General features: G+C 43.4%; 2 protein-coding genes across 2 annotated transcripts in view; one reads left to right on the plus strand and one right to left on the minus strand.

Annotated features, from left to right (window-relative positions):
- The window catches only part of ppfia4 (PTPRF interacting protein alpha 4), a 54,690-nt gene extending 43,001 nt beyond the window's left edge, over positions 1-11,689 (plus strand). Inside the window, 22 exon segments of the mRNA XM_054616337.1 lie at positions 539-673; positions 829-912; positions 1,683-1,814; positions 1,965-2,027; positions 2,661-2,752; positions 2,864-2,993; positions 3,461-3,657; positions 4,449-4,677; positions 4,763-4,798; positions 4,889-5,010; positions 5,276-5,351; positions 5,455-5,570; positions 5,682-5,763; positions 5,992-6,192; positions 6,496-6,513; positions 8,271-8,446; positions 8,641-8,738; positions 9,355-9,530; positions 10,196-10,264; positions 10,361-10,547; positions 11,218-11,315; positions 11,643-11,689. Of these exon segments, the coding sequence (XP_054472312.1) occupies positions 539-673; positions 829-912; positions 1,683-1,814; positions 1,965-2,027; positions 2,661-2,752; positions 2,864-2,993; positions 3,461-3,657; positions 4,449-4,677; positions 4,763-4,798; positions 4,889-5,010; positions 5,276-5,351; positions 5,455-5,570; positions 5,682-5,763; positions 5,992-6,192; positions 6,496-6,513; positions 8,271-8,446; positions 8,641-8,738; positions 9,355-9,530; positions 10,196-10,264; positions 10,361-10,547; positions 11,218-11,276 (2,478 nt within the window). The 3' untranslated portion in view covers positions 11,277-11,315; positions 11,643-11,689.
- A 2,306-nt stretch (positions 11,690-13,995) lies between these two features.
- Positions 13,996-15,630, minus strand: myog (myogenin). The gene is made up of 4 exons (XM_054616933.1): positions 15,097-15,630; positions 14,465-14,473; positions 14,305-14,401; positions 13,996-14,114 (listed from the first exon to the last, which is right to left on the minus strand). The coding sequence occupies exons 1-4, from the start codon at positions 15,628-15,630 to the stop codon at positions 13,996-13,998; spliced, it is 759 nt and encodes a 252-aa protein (XP_054472908.1).
- Between the last annotated feature and the right edge of the window lie 4,939 nt (positions 15,631-20,569).

A 20,569-nucleotide genomic window follows, 5' to 3' on the forward strand; every position in this document is an offset into this window, starting at 1 on the left:
TAATTAAGCCTGACATAAGGACTAAATCAATATTTATAAATGTGCCGAGTCATTATTCTGCTATGGTCAGGCTTCATTGGATGCCTTAAAATCCTAAATGTGTTGTTAAGTGACATCAAAAATGGCACATTTGTCTTGATGCAAGGTGAGTGATGGATTCAGGCTAATGTGCTCTCTCTCTCTCTCTCTCTTGCAACATTTGAATATTTCAAGCCTCTACAATGTCATCTACAATAAAGCCGAGATAGTGACTAAATCAGAAAAAAAAAAGTTGTGACAATGTTTGTAAGGTATTGAAGAATGTTATAGTCTGTGTGTGAGCGAGCAATAGGAACATCATCAAGGTTCATGTGTAGTTCAGGGTCAATCTAAGTTCAGCTCCACATTGGGAATACCAGAAACATCCTCCATTTGTGACCATTTGCTATGTCCTTGCTACTCACTGGCTGCACACTACACTGACTACACCTTACTTGTGATCGCCCTCAATGTCCCTCTTCTTTCTTTGCACTTGTGTGTGGGTGTTTGTGTGTGTCAGAGCGAGGAGAAGGTGCGCCAGCTGCAGGATATGCTGGAGATGGCAGAGCAGAGGCTTGCTCAGACCATGAGGAAGGCTGAAACACTGCCAGAGGTGGAAGCTGAACTGGCACAGAGAGTAGCCGCACTTTCCAAGGTAACAAACACACACAGCTGTAGAAAACACAGTAAAGGGTGCTGATGCAATACAACAGGGATCCGTTACTTACAAATACAAAACATAGAAGCAGGTAGACATTGAACACTGTTACAGAGGCTGTTGTAGTTACATGTGAGTGTCTCCACCTGCAGGCTGAGGAGCGCCATGGCAACGTGGAGGAGCGGCTCCGACAGCTGGAGTCACAACTGGAGGAGAAGAACCAAGAGCTAGGAAGGGTGTGTGAGCATATGTGTGTTAGTGTGTGTGCACCAGCCCTGCAGGGTTTCTCTGACCTCTCACTTTGTTGTGTGTGTGTGTGTGTGTGTGTGTGTGTGTGTGTGTGTGTGTGTGTGTGTGTGTGTGTGTGTGGTGTGTGTGTGTGTGTGTGTGATGCTTCACATTAGTTAGACGCCTTGACTCACGGCTCTGTGCTCCCTCATGCATACACATACATACACAAACACACAAGACAGACGCACATATGAGGAGCCCCTCCATTTTCCCGGTGCATCGTTGCATGAATTTGAAACAAATGCACATATCTTACTGCAACACAATCCTGATTGGCTGCTATCTTTAGCCTCTGAATAATTCACTCAAGGGTAATTTCTATCTCTCTCTGTGCGATCTCATGACTATATTTAGTTAAAGGAGCTCTCTGAGGATGCAGATTCGTGTTTGTGTGTGTCTGTGTTAATTGATTTTAATGTAATTACCGTGAAATACATATTTAAGCACAACTCTTCCCATTTAAGAGAAGGCGCTTAACCCTTTATCATCGTCATGTAAATGACTGTAATTAAATCCCTCTGGCTGTGAGATCCATTGTTGGCCAAGAGGACCTATATCTGGCAGCTGGTGATCTTGGGCTCAAAACACACTTCATCCTTTAATCCACACAGAGATGCTTGATTAGCTGCATAAACACACCCAAATGGAGTCTGTGTCAAAAGAGAAAATGTGATGATGTCATTCCCTGCCGTCTGGTTCTCTTTCCGTTTATCAGGCTCGTCAGAGAGAGAAAATGAATGAGGAGCACAACAAGCGTTTGTCAGACACCGTGGATCGTCTGCTCACTGAGTCCAATGAGAGACTGCAGCTCCATTTGAAGGAACGCATGGCTGCCCTGGAGGATAAGGCAAGGCCTGTTCACATGCATTCATCTAAGCAGCAGCTCATATTGCTGTTGTTATTGCCTCACAGAACAAATGAATAAACAGTAGAGCACCGGTTTGTTCTTGGACACACAGATTTGTTTTGACACGCTTTCGTGATTTCTTTTGTCCAGAACTCCCTCATTCAGGACCTCGAGAACTGCCAGAAACAGCTTGAAGAATTCCACCACACCAGGGTCAGTGAGACTCAAATCAATCACCTAATCACTGAAATGAAATTGTTTCGTCGCTTCCCACTCATATGCCCCATATCAACAGAATATTTACTCTAGCGACAGCCTTTTCAACTGGCCACTCATGGGCCAACTCCAGCCCCCCGATCATTTTTGATTAGAAAATATATCTAATTTAATACCTATAGAGAAAAGAAATATATGCAAATAAGAGATATTTTGCCACAATAAATCCTTCAAACAAGCAGAACGCTCCTGTGCTGTCAGTAACATCCAATCACAACATGCATTATTGGTGACGAAAGCCCTCCTTTGCATGCCGCTATTGTTCAGGCTGGTAGGTAGCTAGCAGTTGTCCAGAAAACCAAAACTAGCTCTCTGTGTCCAGTGTACATACATAATGAAATGAATAGCTCAATGTAATGTCCAGCACCTGGGGCCTTAGCTTCCTGAAAATTTGGCCCCCTGAACAAAATAGTTGAAATCCCTGCTACACTTTCTTAAGTACAATTTTAAATGCAGGACTTTCACTCTTTTCTTTTACTTGTAATGGAGTAGTCTTAAGGAACAGTGTTGCTACTATTACTTAAGCAAGCTATCTGATTGCATTGCGCATAATGCCCTTATCTCCCTCAGGAAAGGCTGATTGGAGAGATTGAGAAGTTGAGAAACGAGATCGACCACTTGAAACGTCGCAGTGGTGTGTTTGGAGATGGAACTCACCCTCGGTACACACGGACATACCGCACGCCTCCTCCACACATGCTCTGTCATATACACAACCTCTGACATGATGCTATATGCATTATTGATGGAAAGCTGTTATGTGTGTCTCTCAGGTCGCACCTGGGCAGCGCCAGCGACCTTCGCTTCTCCGTGGTGGAGGGCCAAGATGGCCACTACAGCACAACTGTGATCAGGCGGGCACAGAAGGGCAGAATGTCAGCGCTACGAGACGACCCCAACAAGGTGTTAATGATGACTTTATAGGGCCAAAACGACCCCACAGTTCCTCACAAACACACAAACACTAAACAGGATGGCCAATTTACAGATCCCAAGATCATGTGTCAACTATTCTTCTAACCAAATACAGCTCCTGATCAGTGCTTTTATCCAGGTTCATGTCGGCTTTGCTAACAAGTGTCAGTTCTTGGCTGCCTAACTTGCCATTCTCTACTAACCTCCATGTCTCTCTGTCTCTCTTTCACCTGCTGCCATGGACATGCTGTCTGATGTAAGTCCCCTGTTCATTCATTTCTTCTCATAACTGGCCACATACTTCCACAAGTTTCATATTGTATTTTTAAATGTTATCAGAATGAATGCATATAGCCCATTCTTTGGGTACGTTTATTCATGATCAATGTATGTTGTATTCAACACATTTACTGCGTCTACAGATGATAAAGCTCACGTGTGTTTGTTGTGTCCAGGTGTGCGCTGTGTTTGAACAGGACTACCCGTCTCTGCGTGGAAGCGTCAGCCACCTCCTCGGCAGCGACATCGAGGCAGAGTCAGACCTGGATGATGACGTGAGCTCGACCCTTCTCTCCCCCAGCGGCCAATCTGATGCTCAGACTCTCGCTCTAATGCTGCAGGAGCAACTCGACGCCATCAATGAAGAGATAAGGTGACAATGCACGGGCACATTAGATTGCAGCACATGACATGATCCCCATGGTTGGAACTTGGTCAGTGCAGCAGCGAGAAACCGGATACAGATAAAAGGAGGACAAAGTGTTCAAGATAATACAACCAATAATTACAAGAAAAGGGACCCTTAGAAGATTCAACAGCAACATAAAGGTGCTACTGCTTCATCTTGTTAATGCAAAGCATGAAGGCTGGTGGCCAGACAGGATGCACCACATCTGATAGTGGCATGAGATAGAAAGATGATGACATGTAGATAAGACTCTTTCTTCTTCAGTTCTGTTTCCTGCTGGAAGAGGACACTGTTTATTGCAGTTTACAGTAAACAAGGTCCTCTTGTTACACCTCATAATATGCTCCTGGGCAGGATATGCAAAATAGATGCTGATTATGCTGAAGAGGAGCCAGAATCCCTTGAAGAAAAAAAAGGAAAAGAAAATGTCTGTAGTACAAATGGCATTTTTTATAATGCACTTTTTGCCAAGATCCTTCCATTATTACATTTTTCATGCAATTGTAAATAGTAAATTCATTATTATTTCCCAGGTTTATTGAATAAATAAGAAATAAAACTACGTCAGATTAGTGGAACAAATCAGAATTTCAAACTAAGTTATTTTATTTTGACCTTTTATTCATATATACATGATTTTAAACTCCATTTAGGTGTTTTATTCATAATTAGAGTGTGTGTGTTGTTAAGCATTGATTGATGGGATGTTCCGTGCTCCAAAATTACTTTGTATGTGTGAATGTGTGTTTGTCCAGGATGATCCAGGTGGAGAGAGAGTCAGCAGACCTCCGCTCTGACGAGATTGAGTCTCGCGTGAACAGCGGCAGCATGGACGGACTCAACGTGACTCTTCGACCCCGGGCGCTGCCCAACTCCGCCACTGCCCAGTCCCTGGCATCATCATCTTCCCCACCCACCAGTGGCCACTCCACACCTAAACACCACTCACGCAACGCCAGCCACCATCTAGGCATCATGACTCTGGTCAGAGAGCACACACACTCCATGTACAGCAGTTTCCTCGTTGTAAAATGCTGTAAATGTAACTGTTTGTTGTTTTGTTTGATAGCCAAGTGACTTGAGGAAACATCGCAGGAAAGTAGCAGTAAGTTTGGGCCACGATTAAATATGTTCTGTTTTATTCACGACTGTTGCATTCTTGACTGAGCTGAGTTACTTTTCATGACTCTTCTAGTCTCCGGTGGAAGTGGACAAGGCTACGATCAAGTGTGAAACATCGCCTCCCTCGTCCCCCCGCAGTTTACGGCTAGAAACCAATTTCGCGCAGTTCACAGGCAGTCTAGAGGACGGCCGAGGGTAAACACACACACACACACACACAAACATACAGAGGTAGCACGGTATGATAAATCAGCATCAGTTCAGATTTATGTCAGATTGTTTTACGAGTCCACCTCAACTTTCCACCAACAAGTATTGAAGATTGTAGCGGCTGGAATTGGATCTGAATCTTTCTATTTGCTACACACACACAAAAACAATTGTTTACCTTTTTTATTCATAGTTGACAATAATGAGATGAGATTTAAGATTTTAGCTTAACATAATTTGCTGTTTGCAGTAAGCAGAAGAAAGGCATCAAGTCATCTATTGGCCGATTGTTTGGGAAGAAGGAGAAGGGTCGGTTGGAGCAGACTGTATGCAGAGATGGCCAGCCTTTACCAGCCTTAACAGGTACACTGCAGACTACATACCAGGTCCAACACTGATGCAGACAGCGTCAGATTGTGTGATTTAGAGAGGAACAAATAAACACCATTTTGCTGTTTTCCAGACTTTGAGATGGGCATTGGTGACACTATGACTCTGGGAAAACTGGGCACACAGGCTGAGAGGGACCGCAGGATGAAGAAAAAGTAAAAGCATACTTTCTGTGTCTGAATTTTTTAATTTGTTAATTTAGCCTTTTCTTTTATAATCCTCACCTCCCTATGTCTTTTTCTGTCCACTTTTAATTTGCTTGTTAGACACGAGCTTTTGGAAGACGCCAGGAAAAGAGGCCTGCCTTTTGCCCATTGGGACGGCCCAACTGTTGTTTCGTGGCTAGAGGTACTCCCCTAGTTTACTTATTTATCAACCAACCATATATTTATTTCAGAAAAGCTCCCTCTATCTTGCTGTCTCTATGTCACGCTGCTACTACATCTAAAACAATGATAAATACATTAATATCAAATACTAGACAGACGATTACAGCCTGATCTGCAGTCCCCTCCCCTTCTATCTATCTGACCTTTCAATGGTGGTGACGTTGAATATCTTGATGACTCTCACCAGTTGTGGGTGGGTATGCCAGCGTGGTACGTGGCAGCCTGTCGTGCCAACGTGAAGAGCGGAGCCATCATGTCGGCTCTGTCGGACACGGAGATTCAGAGGGAGATCGGCATCAGCAACCCTCTGCACCGACTCAAACTCCGCTTGGCCATCCAGGAGATGGTGTCCCTCACCAGCCCGTCTGCACCACTTACCTCCAGAACGGTAGAATAACACAACAAATACACCTCCATGATCGAACACCAACAGCAAATAAATCAACCAGCACATGCGCATAAACAAAAATGTGATCCAGGATGTGAATACATGACCACATTACCCTACACATAAACACTCAAAACTTCCTCCACTGTTAGCATTAACCTTCACTCTGCACCCTGGGGTGATGACTCCTCACTCTTTGATTTTTTTTTTGTTCTTCTGTTCGGACCACAGTACTGGGTTGACCTGTCCTTTTCTGCTGCCATCAATTGCATGGGGCTCTGTGGGAACACGACACACAAATAGTGCCACATATAGCTACAAGCTACCTGCCTGAAATACACCACTTCCCTGGGCATCACTCAACACAATGTTTGTCTCTGTGTGTCTGTGTGTGTGTTTGTCTGTGCGTGCAACGGGGTCGGTGTGTGTGTGTGTGTGAGTGTGTGTGAAAAAATACACAAGTGCATTCTTGGGTGTGTTTTTGTGCGTGTGTGCGTGCTTATGTATGCATGTGTGTGTGTGTGTGTTCGGGTGTGTTTTCGTCCTCTGCGCAGTCCTCCGGAAATGTGTGGGTGACTCATGAAGAGATGGAGAACCTGGCTTCCTCCACTAAAGCGGTCAGTACCATCTGGGTGCTCCCCTCCCCTCCCCCCTGTCCAACACTCACACTGTCCCCACCGTGACACACATATGTCATCTCCCGGAAGACCCCTTCAAATACATCACACACTAACACATTGTTTTGTGCTCCTGATGGTATTTGTATGTATGTATTGTGTGTCGGATTTAACTGTTATAACCTGTGAAAGTTCGGTCAATGATATGAGTGTTGGAGACGATATGAGATATGAGAAGAGCTGTGTGTGTGTGTGTGTGTGTGTGTGTGTGTGTGTGTGTGTGTGTGTGTGTGTGTGTGTGTGTGTGTGTGTGTGTGTGTGTGTGTGTGTGTGTGTGTGTATTTCTGAATGTGCCGTATGTGTGTCTGTAGATGTCCCCTGTCTTTCTGACCTTGTATATTGTCTCTGCCATGCTGCCACTAAGGACAATGAGGAGGGCAGCTGGGCACAGGTGAGGTCGCTGATCCGCTCACATCTTCGTCTGTGATCTATGATGCTGTGTCTTGATTATAACTGTGTTTCTTTATTATAATTTATTTCGAGAGTCTGTTAACTCAGGTGAAAAATGTCTTGTTGTAATTTGGGTGAACTGACCCTTTAATCAAGATTAAATATGATTTGCTATTTTTTTTTGCATTTATCAGCAACCAACCATCACTGATATCTTAGCAATTTGTTTTATCTGTGTTAAAGAACCTACATAGTCAGTCCAGCCACAGGGAGTGTGTACAGTTTGTACTCAATTGGCATATAATTAATGCCCTCTTCACTTAAATAGGCCGTTGTTAAAGCAGACATTTTGACCTTGACCTTACAACGGACGCAACTAAATGGAATTCAGTCATCATTAACTTTATTGATTACACCTGTGTTTTTCTTTTTCTGACATGGCGAGTTGTCATAGACAAAGGCCTATTGGTGCTTCTTGTAATTCCATGCACAATTCTCAATTTGAGCAGAGGCCTTAAAAGAGAGAATGACTGAAAATCCCTTTATGTGGTGTGGACGGCATTTAAAGTTATAATGTGCTCAAATTTTCCAGTCCTTTACAGCAGTACTGATTCATCTTAAAATATAAACAGAAATCCCCAGGAACATTTGTCCGCTCTTGAGAGCACAGCTGTATCTGATCAAATGAATGATGGCCCAGTAAGTAATGACAGTTCAGAATAACTGGGCCATGGACCTGGAACATAGAAAGCAGCCATTTGTAATGTTATAAGCAATACCTGTGACTTTTGCTGTCAAGATGTCTGCTGTGAAAAACATCAGTTTGGACCCGCAGTGGATCTGAACACTTGTGTTACTCAATATATATATATATATGCAAGCAATTTGAGGATCATTTTATAATAATTTTCAATGAAGTAAAAAAAGTATATAACTCTGAAACAAAGAGCAGTGTCTCTTTCTCTTTTTCTGTTGCACAAACGATAACATTATGAACTGCTCTCCCTGTAGACTCTGGCGTATGGCGACATGAATCATGAGTGGATAGGGAACGAGTGGCTGCCCAGCCTCGGCCTGCCTCAGTACCGCTCATACTTCATGGAATGTCTGGTGGACGCACGCATGCTGGACCACCTGACCAAGAAGGACCTGAGGAGCCACCTCAAGATGGTGGACAGCTTCCATAGGTCTGTAGTTATAGCGCAATTGGCTTAGCTGCTGTTTAATCAGCCTCCCCTTTCATCTGATAACTGGACACACAGCAGTGGAGATGAGAAGCCTGATGATTATGTGCTTTTTTATGTTTGTGTGTGAGCTTGTTTGTTCCGTCATGTTTGTACATGTGTGTGTATATTTCTGTGTGTGTGTGTGTGTGTACCAGGGCTAGTCTGCAGTATGGGATTATGTGCTTGAAGAGACTCAATTATGACAGGAAAGACCTGGAGCGCCGGAGAGAGGACAGCCAACACGACATGAAAGGTACACTTTACACACACCCTGATACACACACAGTTACAAAAAAAAGCAAGAACACACATACACACGTTCAAACAATAACAAGAAAAGCACACATACACATCCACAGTCTCATCAGGCCAGAGTACCACCTAGTGGTTTTGCCTGATATTGTCAGTTTGGCCTGAGCGTTGAAACAGCTGCCTCTTGGACTGTCAGGACGCCAGCTGAAGTAGGCCTGCAATCTTATGATCCAAGGCTCCACATACCAAGAGTAGTCCACAAACACACACACACTTAGATCTAGCCATCCCTCTCGCCCTTTTGACCTTGAGTTCTGCACATGAACTTGACTCAGCTGTCATGTCAAATCAGAGTCCTGCCCTGTTTACGCACACACACGCACACACACCGCCTGTTCCAACTTGGAAAGCTGTCTGACAGCTGTGCTTTAAATGAACAAAGGGAGTGTGCCAGCGAGTTGACACTATGTGGACATGCACATTATCTCCTTATCCCTCTTTCTAGCTCTCTTACTCTAAATGAAGTTGCTCTTATTTGCTGATAACGACGTGTGCTGACACTCTATACAACACGATGCTACAGTACCTTGAGCCTGAGCCCCTCTTTTTTACGTTAGATGTGTTGGTGTGGACCAATGAGCAGGTGATCCACTGGGTCCTATCCATTGGCTTGAGGGAGTATAGCGGCAACCTGCTGGAGAGCGGCGTCCACGGGTCGCTCATCTCTCTGGACGAGACCTTCGACTACAGCAGCCTGGCGCTCATCCTGCAGATCCCTATGCAGAACACACAGGTGGTTAAAGAGAAAAAACACAACTGTTTGCACTCAGTATGCAAGAATTGAACTGAGGTGAAGAGAAGAACGATATTGAGTGTATAATGATCAGATTTTAAGAGAAGTTTGGTACGTTTGGGGGACTTAATGAATTATGAAATAAAATATATAAACCAGAGATCTGTATGACAACATGTCATGAAAATATCCTTCACATTCAACACTTTCGTTCCAAGCACTGTAAGCTCATGGCAGGCCTTTTTTTGTCCTTTCTGCAAACACTCCATCTTCCAAAAGTCACAGTTGTTTTATGAGATTGGTTGATTTACTTTTTTGTGACTCTGCAGTTTGTGTGCAGTCAGCATTTCCTTCAACTGCAGGCCAAATGCTGCCAACATTTACTTCTGCCTCAGATTCTGTATCAGTTGTTCTCTGATCAAAAGGCCCCCGTTGTTCTCCCTCAGTACTCACATGAAAGTATTTCCCAGTCACAGGCTTCAGAACTGCTGACATGCTTCATATTTACGGGTGAACTAAATAATGCCGATTACTCCTGTTTATTAGAGGTATTTTAAGAGCTTTCGTTGACATTTTGCCATCGGCCCTTGTTCATTACTGACCCCGGTTTTTTTAATAAACACTTCACACCTGTTCACAGAGGTTTTATGTGCTGTTTTTTGCAGGCCCGGCAAGTCCTGGAGAGGGAGTTCAACAACATTTTAGCCTTGGGGACCGACCGTCGACTAGAGGAGGTGACCTCTCAAGCTGCTGCTTTGATCAAATACATGTTGAAAAAAAAAGGAGGCCAAGTGTCTGACCCCGGTTTTTTCTCCTCCCTGTCCCCGCAGAGTGGGGATGACAAGTCTTTTCGACGCTCTCCATCGTGGCGCAAGCGGTTTCGGGCACGCGAGGGAGGGGTGGGGCTCGGCATGATGGCGGGCTCCATGGAAACGCTGCCTGCCGGCTTCCGCATGCCCTCCATGTCCATGCCGCCCTCTGTGAATTTGATGCCCAAGAAGCAGCTCCAGCCTGAAGGTAGTGTTTGTTGAGTGGAAAACAAGAGAGACTTCTACACCGGATTCATCTTAAAACAAATGTGACATTTATTGTAGGATAACAGGAGTATATCGCCCAGCAGTTGTACGTGCACGGGCCTAGCAGTACTGAGAAGTTCAGCAACTAAAAGGCGCTTAAACAGAGTGCGCATCATGTTATATAGACTTTTATGAGTTGAATATGATAGGTCCCTAAAAAGGAAGGCGGCTCTTGGTTTAGACTTTCTGAGGGCCTCATCAGTTAGTGAAACTGGGTTTCTTTGATCTGGTTTCTCTGCAGCATGAGCTCATCCTTCTTTAAGTGTCTCTGTTCCTTTTCCATCGTACGGCCAGGCACTAGAACGCCCTGACCGGAGTATTTGACCTTCTAAGAGAACTCATAACATTTACCGCAATGTGCACAGTGATAGTGTGATGTGAAAGCATAGACAAAATATACTGTGCTCGATATTTGTATGTGTGCTTTTATACATATGAATGTAATATCTACATGACATGTTACTACACTAACCAGACTCCTCTACCTCTTATGTATTGTATGTATTGTGTGTGTTTCTATGTGTTTCTACGTGCTTCTGTCTGCTCTTCCTGACTGACTAACTGCACGCTGTGTCTTCTCTGAACCCCTCCGCGTCTCTCGGCCGCTCAAGCTCCTTCCCCGGCGTCCCCGAGACTCGATCCCTCGGCCGTGCGGACCTACTCATGCTAACTTCTCTCTGCTTACTAACGGGAGCGCTAATGCTAACAGGTAAGCTAACAAATAGCCTTTAAGTGGCATTGCCCAGCTGTGTGGCATGAGGTAGGCATGTGGTACTAACTTTACAGCACCAGGCTGTAATATCTGGCAGATTTGAGCATTTAAGACAGTAAACGGTGTGTATTTTAATATCTTCTTCTTGGAATCATTTTGTACAACAATAATACTGAATTATAGCTAAGCCCTAGTTTTTGGTTCATTAAATCCACTAAAGATATTTATTTTTTTCCACCAATATAATTTAGACAACTGCATGTATTGTAAATGTCAAAAGTCTTTTTATCAACTCTTTCCTCACCATTTTTCTCTCTCTTCCAGTGCATTCTCATTACCTATACGGACACATGCTTGCGGCCTTTTGAGAGTGATATGCCAAATCTGGAGAGGGAGTCCTGGGTGCCACTGGGTAGGCTTCTTCGCCCCCTTTTGATGCCCGGCCTCACCTCCCATCTTTCACCTCTCACCTCTCCTCCGGACACGTGCAATACAGAGGCCAACTCTGACCTTTGAACTCTTGAGAGTGCCCCTTGGCTGCGCTCGCTGCTGTAAAGGAGACTCATCCCTGTCTCTCCCAGTTTACCCCCAGTGCTCCCAGTAGCCTTGTTGTTGTGGTGTTGTGCTCCTGCTCCCCTGGTCTCAGCTGTGGGTTCTTGTCTGGTTCTAATCTCTCAACATGGCCAAGTCCAAACCAATCTTCCAGAGTCATCACGTCCTCTGCAACACAAAAGTTGGTCAGTGTGAAAAAAGATTTATAGGGATGGTGAGACGTTGTTGATTTGGATTTGGGAATGATGAATACTTGTATAAATGGCAGATCCCACTGCACATTGCCCCTCTACCGGTTATGCAAGGTATTACTCATTTATCGTCTCTGTACATAAAATGGATGACTTATGTTTTTTATAGAAATATATATATATATATATATATATATATTGGAAATATATATGGAAAATAATATAATATCATTGCTGTATGAAACCCAATGCCCTGTATTCAATAGTGACTGTTCTCTCTCTCTTTCTCTTACTTTCTCTTTCTCTCTGTGTCGGACCTTTGTGTGTCTTTTGCTGTATGCTGTAAGTGTGTGAATCGTTAGTGGGAGGGTCTCACTAAGGAAGGGGTGCGTTTCTACAAGGACTCTTCACAGGTTCATGGGTCCAATTTCAGACTTCTCTCTTTGCCTCTTCTCCTGTTCTTTCCTTTTCCCTCCTCTTTATCTTTTCACACTATGTAGCTGTTACCTCTCCTCTTTTCGCCTCTCTCGCCTTCAGTATGACACTATGTAGCCTAGAATAGAGAGAATCCTTTAATATGAAGAGTATGCTTGTGTGTGTGTATGTGTGTGTGTGTGTGTGAGCAATTGAGTCTCTCTGCCCGAGACGCATGGAGAAATGATGTGTGAAAGGCCGACCCCAGCCGTGTGACCATAACTTTTCTCTGTGGACGGGTAGTGTGAACACTGTAGCTCATCTCTGTTGAATCCTTACTTTCTCTCAAATCAAACTGTAAACTGCTGCTCAACATCAGCCAATGATAAACACGAAAACTGCTCAATGTGACGGACTCTTCTAATCCTGTCCCGTCACTTCCCATTTAGTTGCCATGGAGACGTGCCAGTGAGCAGTCAGTACTCTCGGCTGACCAACTCCTCATCCAATGAGAACACAGCATATGAACCAGTGAAGTGCTGGATGGGTGTTTTTTTTATTTTAGAGTTTTTCCAAGGTGTCTAAAAGGTGTAATGTGCTATGTGGCAGCTATGAGTACTGTGTCTTTATTCCAGGTGTGAAACAATGCTGACAAATCAAGATTTTATTATTTGGCTATTTAAAAAAAGTGAACTGTATTTATGACACTATATAGACATAAGTAAAGCTGTTTTTTAAAGATTTTGGATGTTGTGTTTCTTTTTTTTAGGTTATCGCAGTCAAAGTTCCTCATTAATGACAATGATAAACAATGTATTGAAAATGGTCTTTATTGAAAGATTTTGACAGAAAATATCACTTTTCAGAACATCTACAAATACACAACAATCTTAGTTATAAAAGTCAAAAATAAGTTAGCAAAAAATAAAAAATAAAATGGCAAAACCACTCTGTAGAAAAAGGGAACGTATTAACATCACTAGCATTCATAACCAGTTTAAATTAAGCAGATCTTGGTCAAAACTGCCATGGTACATATTGGCCCCGCAAATGAACACACACAAAGATCAAGGGATCAGGGATAGGTTTTGAAAAGAGGAAAACTTAAATTAAGTAAGGAGAAAACCAGGCTTTATCATTCCTCTGTGGCTCTATCAGACTGAAGGCAGAGCTAACAGAGATCCACTCTAGTTACTATGTGTCAGGTTCATGCAGTAAAGAATCTCTAGTTAGACTAAGCTCCTGTGGCTCTGATAGACGGGTCTGGACCGCAGGATAAGGAAGGAAATAAAGGGAATAAGGCCTCATTGTGAACAGGAGGAATTCAGTTTGGCTAGCAGACCCATTGATCAGCAGAGTTACAATTCAAATAATTTAAAAACATTTTTGCATAAGACACTCAGATCAGTAGAGCTGAAAAATAAATTAAATTGGACCGGTTATCAGCCTGCTTTGCCAATTGTCATTTTCCTTTTTGTCTGTGGCTTTCTGTGCACCTATGGGTCCGCTGCATGGAGGCTCTATTTGGAAATGTCCACAGGAAAGGCCACAGGTCCGCCCGCTGCACTGATGCTGTCCACGATGGAGGTCAGGGCACGCATGTTCCCCTGCTCTGGAGAGTCGGCAGCGCTCAGGAGATCTGCAAAGAGACCAATGCACACATTAATGAGTGATGCTACACAGATCTGCATGTGCTGTCTAATGAGACTGTGTGTGTGTGTGTGTGTGTGTGTGTGTGTGTGTGTGTGTGTGTGTGTGTGTGTGTGTGTGTGTGTGTGTGTGTGTGTGTGTGTGTGTGTGTGTGTGTGTGTGTGTGTGTGTGTACTCACCCTCGCTGCTGTAGCTCTGTGTGCACTGCTCTGGGGTGCTGCTCCACTCTGGGCTACTGCAGCAGGTGCTGCCTGAACTGGGCTCGCTTGACGACACCTGTTACCATGGAGATGCACAAGCAGAAGTTGCTGTCAGTCACTGTGTTATGACACGGCACACCCCGCCCGACTCAGAGACACAGTGCAAACACACCACTACTAATGCATCCTGTGACGATCCTCAGAGGCAAATGAACATGATGAACAGTATCTAAACAAGAGAAGCCAGACTTTTCCATCTGAAAATACGGCCGAATAATCTTTGTCGGATTGATATATTTTGGCACCTGTCTCGTCAGTTTTTCATCGTTGTCCCTTCGAACCTTCAACTATGCAAAATCTTTCTATAGTCTGACACATTACAACTGAAACACTGGATTATAATCTGAAAAACCTCTTTTAATAACTGCAAGACAGTAACAGGAAGTGTATCTGTTTGTACTTTGCCTAAATACATAGACGGATACAACAGCCTTTCCCCCCCAAACCTTTAAATCTTAGCCACAGTGATCAATTGTGAAGCATGCTACAATGTGTAACACTTCATCAAAGCCACCCATTGTCAAGAACATTTAACTTTGACAATTTTTTAATTTTTGCCTTGTTGTCTATCTCTTCTGCTACTTTCATTTAGTGTTTGTCAAAACATCTTCTACCTCTTTTTGTTTACTCCTTGTCTGTTCTTTTAGCTGTCTTCTCAGTCATGAATATGTGACCTTCTGCTTCTAATCATCCCTTCTCTGTCCTACTCACTCTGGGTTGGGCCGGGCTGGGTCGGTAGTGCATTCCCTGCTGTCCCGTCTCAGTGTCCTGCTGGTTGAGGGAGGACACCAGGGCCTGCAGCCTTTCGATATACTGGATGGCACTCCGCAAGATCTCAACCTTGGGTAGCCTCTGGTTCGGGTTCATCAGGGTGCTCCTCTTCAGAGCATCAAAGGCCTCGTTCACCTTCTTCAGACGCCTCTTCTCCCTCATTGTGGCCGCTCGCCGGCGGTCCATGGTAACCGTCTTCCTTTTGCACAGCTTACAGGCCCAGGGCAGGCACTGGCCCGGGCAGTGGGGCTCGGAGTGAGGTGACATGCTGGACGGAGAGGCTTTGTCCTCTGTTCCTGTCACCCCAACTCCAACACCACCATTCAGACCCCCACACAAGCCCATCATGGAGTTCCTATCCTGGTAGGTGGATTGGTCGTACCCCCCAGGCAGGCGAGAGGGGTAGTAGCTGTCCCCTCCCTCGTAGAAGCGCTGGTCAGGGAAGAAGTAAGGGTTGGTCTCAAAAAGCTCCATACTGGACAACGTTGTGGTCTGAATGGGACAAAGATTCCTGCTTCCCCTGGAACTGCTCTACTGTATGTGGTGTTCGGTCCTGCGCCTGGACCTTGTGTGTCGGAGTGTACGTGCGTGTGCCTGTCTTCGTCCCCGGCCTGAGTTTGTGATGAGTGGAAGACGTGTGGAGAACAACTGGTGTGGAGCAACTGTAGGCTGGCATTTAAACCCCTCTGCCTGCTGCAGGATCACAGGGTTAAATTTAGCACGAGCCCCCAGAAACCTGACACGACGTTTAGCTGTTGCTGCACATCTACACTTCACATCTCTGTTGGGCCCTGCTCTCTAGGGCTTTAAGACCCCTATGTGTGTATTCGTATGTGTGTATGTGTGCGCCCTTGTGTGTCTTAAGAAGCCAGGATATGATCAAGTTGCTGTGGAAATGGTAGTTATACCTTGGATCAAAGATGTCTGTCTTAATGAGCTAATCCCAGGCTTGCGCCTCCCTCCATGACACCATACATAAAGTCCCCTGCCATGGGGGGTTGGAGGAGGGGGCAGTAGGGACAGTCCCGGGACAGCTGTCACTTCTACGAGGAGCCAATGATAAGCAATGACAAGAAGTTGTTTGACTACTAGTTCTGGATGGGAAGGAAATGAAGCCAGAGATTGTTTGTTTACTCCAAACTAGGTCAGAGATAAACATTTTTACTCTGTTGTGACTGAGAGTTCAGAGGGATCAACTCGGCCGATACCAAATATGTAAAAGCTAAGGTGGCATAGAAGCTCATGCCATTGATAGGGCTTGGTTTTATGTAACCACATTCATATCTACTGACTTTCAACAATGATTGCACAGGGTGATGCAAGTGACCTTCTGAGACATACTGGACTCAGAGTCAGACAGGCCTGTTCAGGCCTGGACGGGGTATGGTACAGTAAGTCGAGAATCAAATTGACACTGCTCCCGTTACTCTCAGAAATCAAGGAACGACAATCACATGAGCATACAGAGGTATTGCGTTCTTTGTTGTCCTGACCTCTTCCAGTAAGTCCTAGTGTTAGCCCAGCCACCAGGTGTTAATCCTTCCAGGACATGTCTCACCTAATAGCTCACCAGCTAATTCAGACTGGCTTCCGCTAACAAACAGCCAAAACACACACTTCTATCAGCAGAGAAGTGGCCTGGAATGACTGGCATAGTGTTAGATGTGTTGCATTCCTGTTTGTTTGCTGGAGACAGGGAGATCTGTTTTGTGGCCACACTATATAATATGTAGGCTACTGGTGTCTGGGTCTTGCCAATGATGCATCAAGTCAAGTCTGTGGCATCTTTGTCTTTACTTCCATCACTCTAACAGAGACTTTAAAATGCTAAAAACAATCTTCAAAACAAGTTTATATTCTCTCTTTTAAAACATTCTTAAAATGTGTGTGTGTGTGTGTGTGTGTGTGTGTGTGTGTGTGTGTGTGTGTGTGTGTGTGTGTGTGTGTGTGTGTGTGTGTGTGTGTGTGTGTGTTTTGTCTCGCATCACTCAACTGTGTGGCCCCAAAGACAACAAAGACAACCAAAAAGATAATTAATTTCGGTCAAAAATATAAGCAGTGTTACATTAATATAAAGGACACTGAGATGGGATAAAATACTGTTCAATGATTAAAATGGAGAGCAAATAGAAATATGAAGATATAAAGGTTATGTTTCATTTAACCTACAATCGGTTGATGAAACTAATTAAAACCTGATATACGTCACTCGTCTATAATGTAGCTAATAACCAACATTTGCTATCTTCTTCGCCCCATTTGTAACTTTCATTACGCTTGTAGAGACAATGAGATGAACACAGATTCATATAATGATTCATATAATCATATCTTATTATATGAATCATTTATGTCATATACATTGAATGTGTTGTATCTCTGTTATGCTGTTCATTCTGTACACATGACATCTATTGCATTCTGTCCATCCTGGAGAAGGATCCCTCCTCTGTCGTTCTCCCAGAGGTTTCTTCCTTTTTTCTCCCTGTTAAAGGGGTTTTTTAGGGGAGTTTTTCCTGTGAATGTGAGGGAAGGACAGAGGATGTGAGGGTCTAAGGACAGAGGATGTGAGGGTGTAAGGACAGAGGATGTGAGGGTCTAAGGACAGAGGATGTGAGGGTCTAAGGACAGAGGATGTGAGGGTCTAAGGACAGAGGATGATGCATGTGCACAGATTGTAAAGCCCTCTGAGGCAAATTTGTAATTTGTGATTCTGGGCTATACAAAATAAACTGAATTGAATTGAATTGAACACAGCTTAACTGAGAGGACTGTGAGGTCAGCTGGTCCCAGCCTTTGCAGCTTGTTACCTAGCTACAGCTTTTGACAAGAACTACCAGTGGAGTCAGTAAATAGAGCGGGTAATCATGCACTGCATATTTCTGAGGTATTACTTAACTCTTGTTACAGTTGCTAAAACATTTTAGTTGGCAAACAAAGCAAGTTTTTGGTTGAAACAATGATCTTTTAAATGAAACTGTGAAATTAGGAAATAAACTTTGCGTATGATAAAGGCATAGCAGGAGGACATATTTCTGACTTTCTTTTTTAGGAAATGTGTTTCCTCATTAGTCTGATCAGGCATTTGTAAGAGCTCGATAGTTATTACTACAAGCTGCCGTTTGATAGTTTACAGCACAGTTTTTTGGATTAGTTTCTTTTGTTTACTCTTCAGTTCCTTGTAAGACAAACTCTGAATAATAGTATCTTGGACTGTTTTATCTAACAGCTATCTCACAGCACATTGCTTTAAAGAGCATTTATTATTGAGTGCGTCATTGCAGACATTTGACATTTAGAAAACGCGCTGGTGTAATTAATAACATGAATTATGGGTGCATTTTATACAAGTGTGTTAGTTCCAGGGTCATGGTATGGCACACCTACATGGAGCAGAGCTGTAATCATTATAATTAATCACACCTGTGTTTTCCCTGTTATTACAAGTTTTAATGTCAGCATTTAGAGAGCTCTCACATCTTTAAGGGACTCTTAATTAGCTTTATTAAAGGCAAGTGAGAAGGTGACCTAAATATATGTAAAAACACCCAAAAATGCTAACAAGCAAGAAAAATATACAACATACATGTCATCTGCTACAGATGCCTGGTCTACAGGGATTTAGCCATTTGCAATAAAGTCACTTAATTTCTCTATTCACTATTCTCTATTTAAATTCTACCTATCATTTTCCCATATTGTACTAATCTATACCTATTCAAGTATTTTACTTTTTCTTTATTCACTTATTTTAGGATATTAACAAATAAGTTAAATTTACAATTAAAACAAAAATGTCTTTCGGTGAGTGAAAGTATTCTTCTTAATGTAAGATGAAATGACTTGTTGATGCAGACACAGGAGCCCTCTGGGAGGCCCGGCAGCGGTCTGGCAGGACTGGCTGGTGGCTTGTGGACTAGTCCCGGGCTATAGGCTCCGGTTTGGGGTTGAGGCAGAGTGCAGATTGCAGACTCGAGGCTTGGCGCATGGCTGCGGTGGGCTGTCAGGTTAGTCTGTGATGGATAGTCACTGATGGTGGAGCGAGTACAAAGACGCCTGTGTTGCTCTCAGGGGTACAGCAGGGAGGGGGTCTGCAGTGTGTCAGAGTCACTCATAACCCTCTGTCATCGTAACCCATTGTCAGCAGAACCAGAGATGTTGCAGGGTGTGTGTGTGTGTGTGTGTGTGTGTGTGTGTGTGTGTGTGTGTGTGTGTGTGTGTGTGTGTGTGTGTGTGTGTGTGTGTGTGTGTGTGTGTGTGTGTGTGTGTTTTGTAGCTGTTTCAGGCACACACTTGTGTCTTGTTTGAGGAGCAAGTCCCCTCTCAGCCTTTTGAAGTGAACACTTGAGATATAGTAAACCAGAGATCAGGAGTGTATTGTTTGCGGACCCTGTACTTGTGTATCTTTCAGTGAAGAAGGTCAACCTAGACTAACAAAATACAGATTGGATAAAATATTTACACAAGTGATAACTAGGATTTTAACTACATTGGATCTATATTTATCTTTTTTGAGACTGGTACTTTATATTTTAGCTCTTTGCACCTCATCACCCACATGTAAGAGGTAACATAAAATAATATATACTTGAATATTTATAATCATATTTGATTGGATTTCAAAGAAAAACAATAAATCAATTTGCTGTAAGGCTGTTCGAAACAGAGATATCTGGGATTTAAAATTAATTAATTATTTACACTTAAAAAAGTACTTAAACTCAAAATCCACCATGCATGTGTATGCAAGTGTGTATGGGGTCCTGTGTGTGTGTGTTTTGTTCGTGTGCGTGTGTGCAGGGATTGCCCTGTCACTGGCAACACTGTTCCACTTCTCCTCAGTGACAAGCAGCAGCACATTGTGGGACAGCTGAGCAGGAGGGAGGAGGGAGGGGGGGGAGGGATCAGTCCTCCTCACCCCAGGTTAGCCTCAAGATCATCACTGACCTGGAGAACTGTCATCTGAGAGCAGTCGGGAAATCTCAGATATGTAAGAGGAGAATAACATAACAAGAGTAGAGCGGTGTTGATTAAAGGGGGATAAACAAGGACCTCTATCCAGTGAGATACAATATGATACATAATAACCAGTGACCAATATGTTTCCATAATATAACTATATTATTTTGAACAATTTATAGTGAAAACAGAGACAAAGTTTGTTATGAGTTTCTGTAGTTGCTGGAAAAGCTGTAGGAGATTTATTTATACCAAAGTAAATGTTAATTCAATCTAAAACCTGATTCATTATATGTGTTTACATTTTATGCGTGATTAAATACAAATTTTACATTTTCTGTGTTCAGTAGGAATTTCCTGCTGTGCACTAAGAAAGTGTACAATTATTTGGAATTAATTAATTGGAAGTGAACTATTTGAAAATTAAAAGTCAAAACATTGTCCTTCCAAGGCT

The sequence above is a fragment of the Anoplopoma fimbria genome, chromosome 17, assembly GCF_027596085.1.
Source record: "Anoplopoma fimbria isolate UVic2021 breed Golden Eagle Sablefish chromosome 17, Afim_UVic_2022, whole genome shotgun sequence".
NCBI classification, from domain to species: Eukaryota; Metazoa; Chordata; class Actinopteri; order Perciformes; family Anoplopomatidae; genus Anoplopoma; species Anoplopoma fimbria.

Bases quoted from the DNA above. Each gene is read 5' to 3' on its own strand.
- myog (XM_054616933.1), bottom strand. From the start codon at position 15,630: ATGGAGCTTTTTGAGACCAACCCTTACTTCTTCCCTGACCAGCGCTTC. The intron at 14,115-14,304 runs GTGAGTACACAC...GTCTCTTTGCAG, and splicing joins ACAGAGCTACAGCAGCGAGG to ATCTCCTGAGCGCTGCCGAC.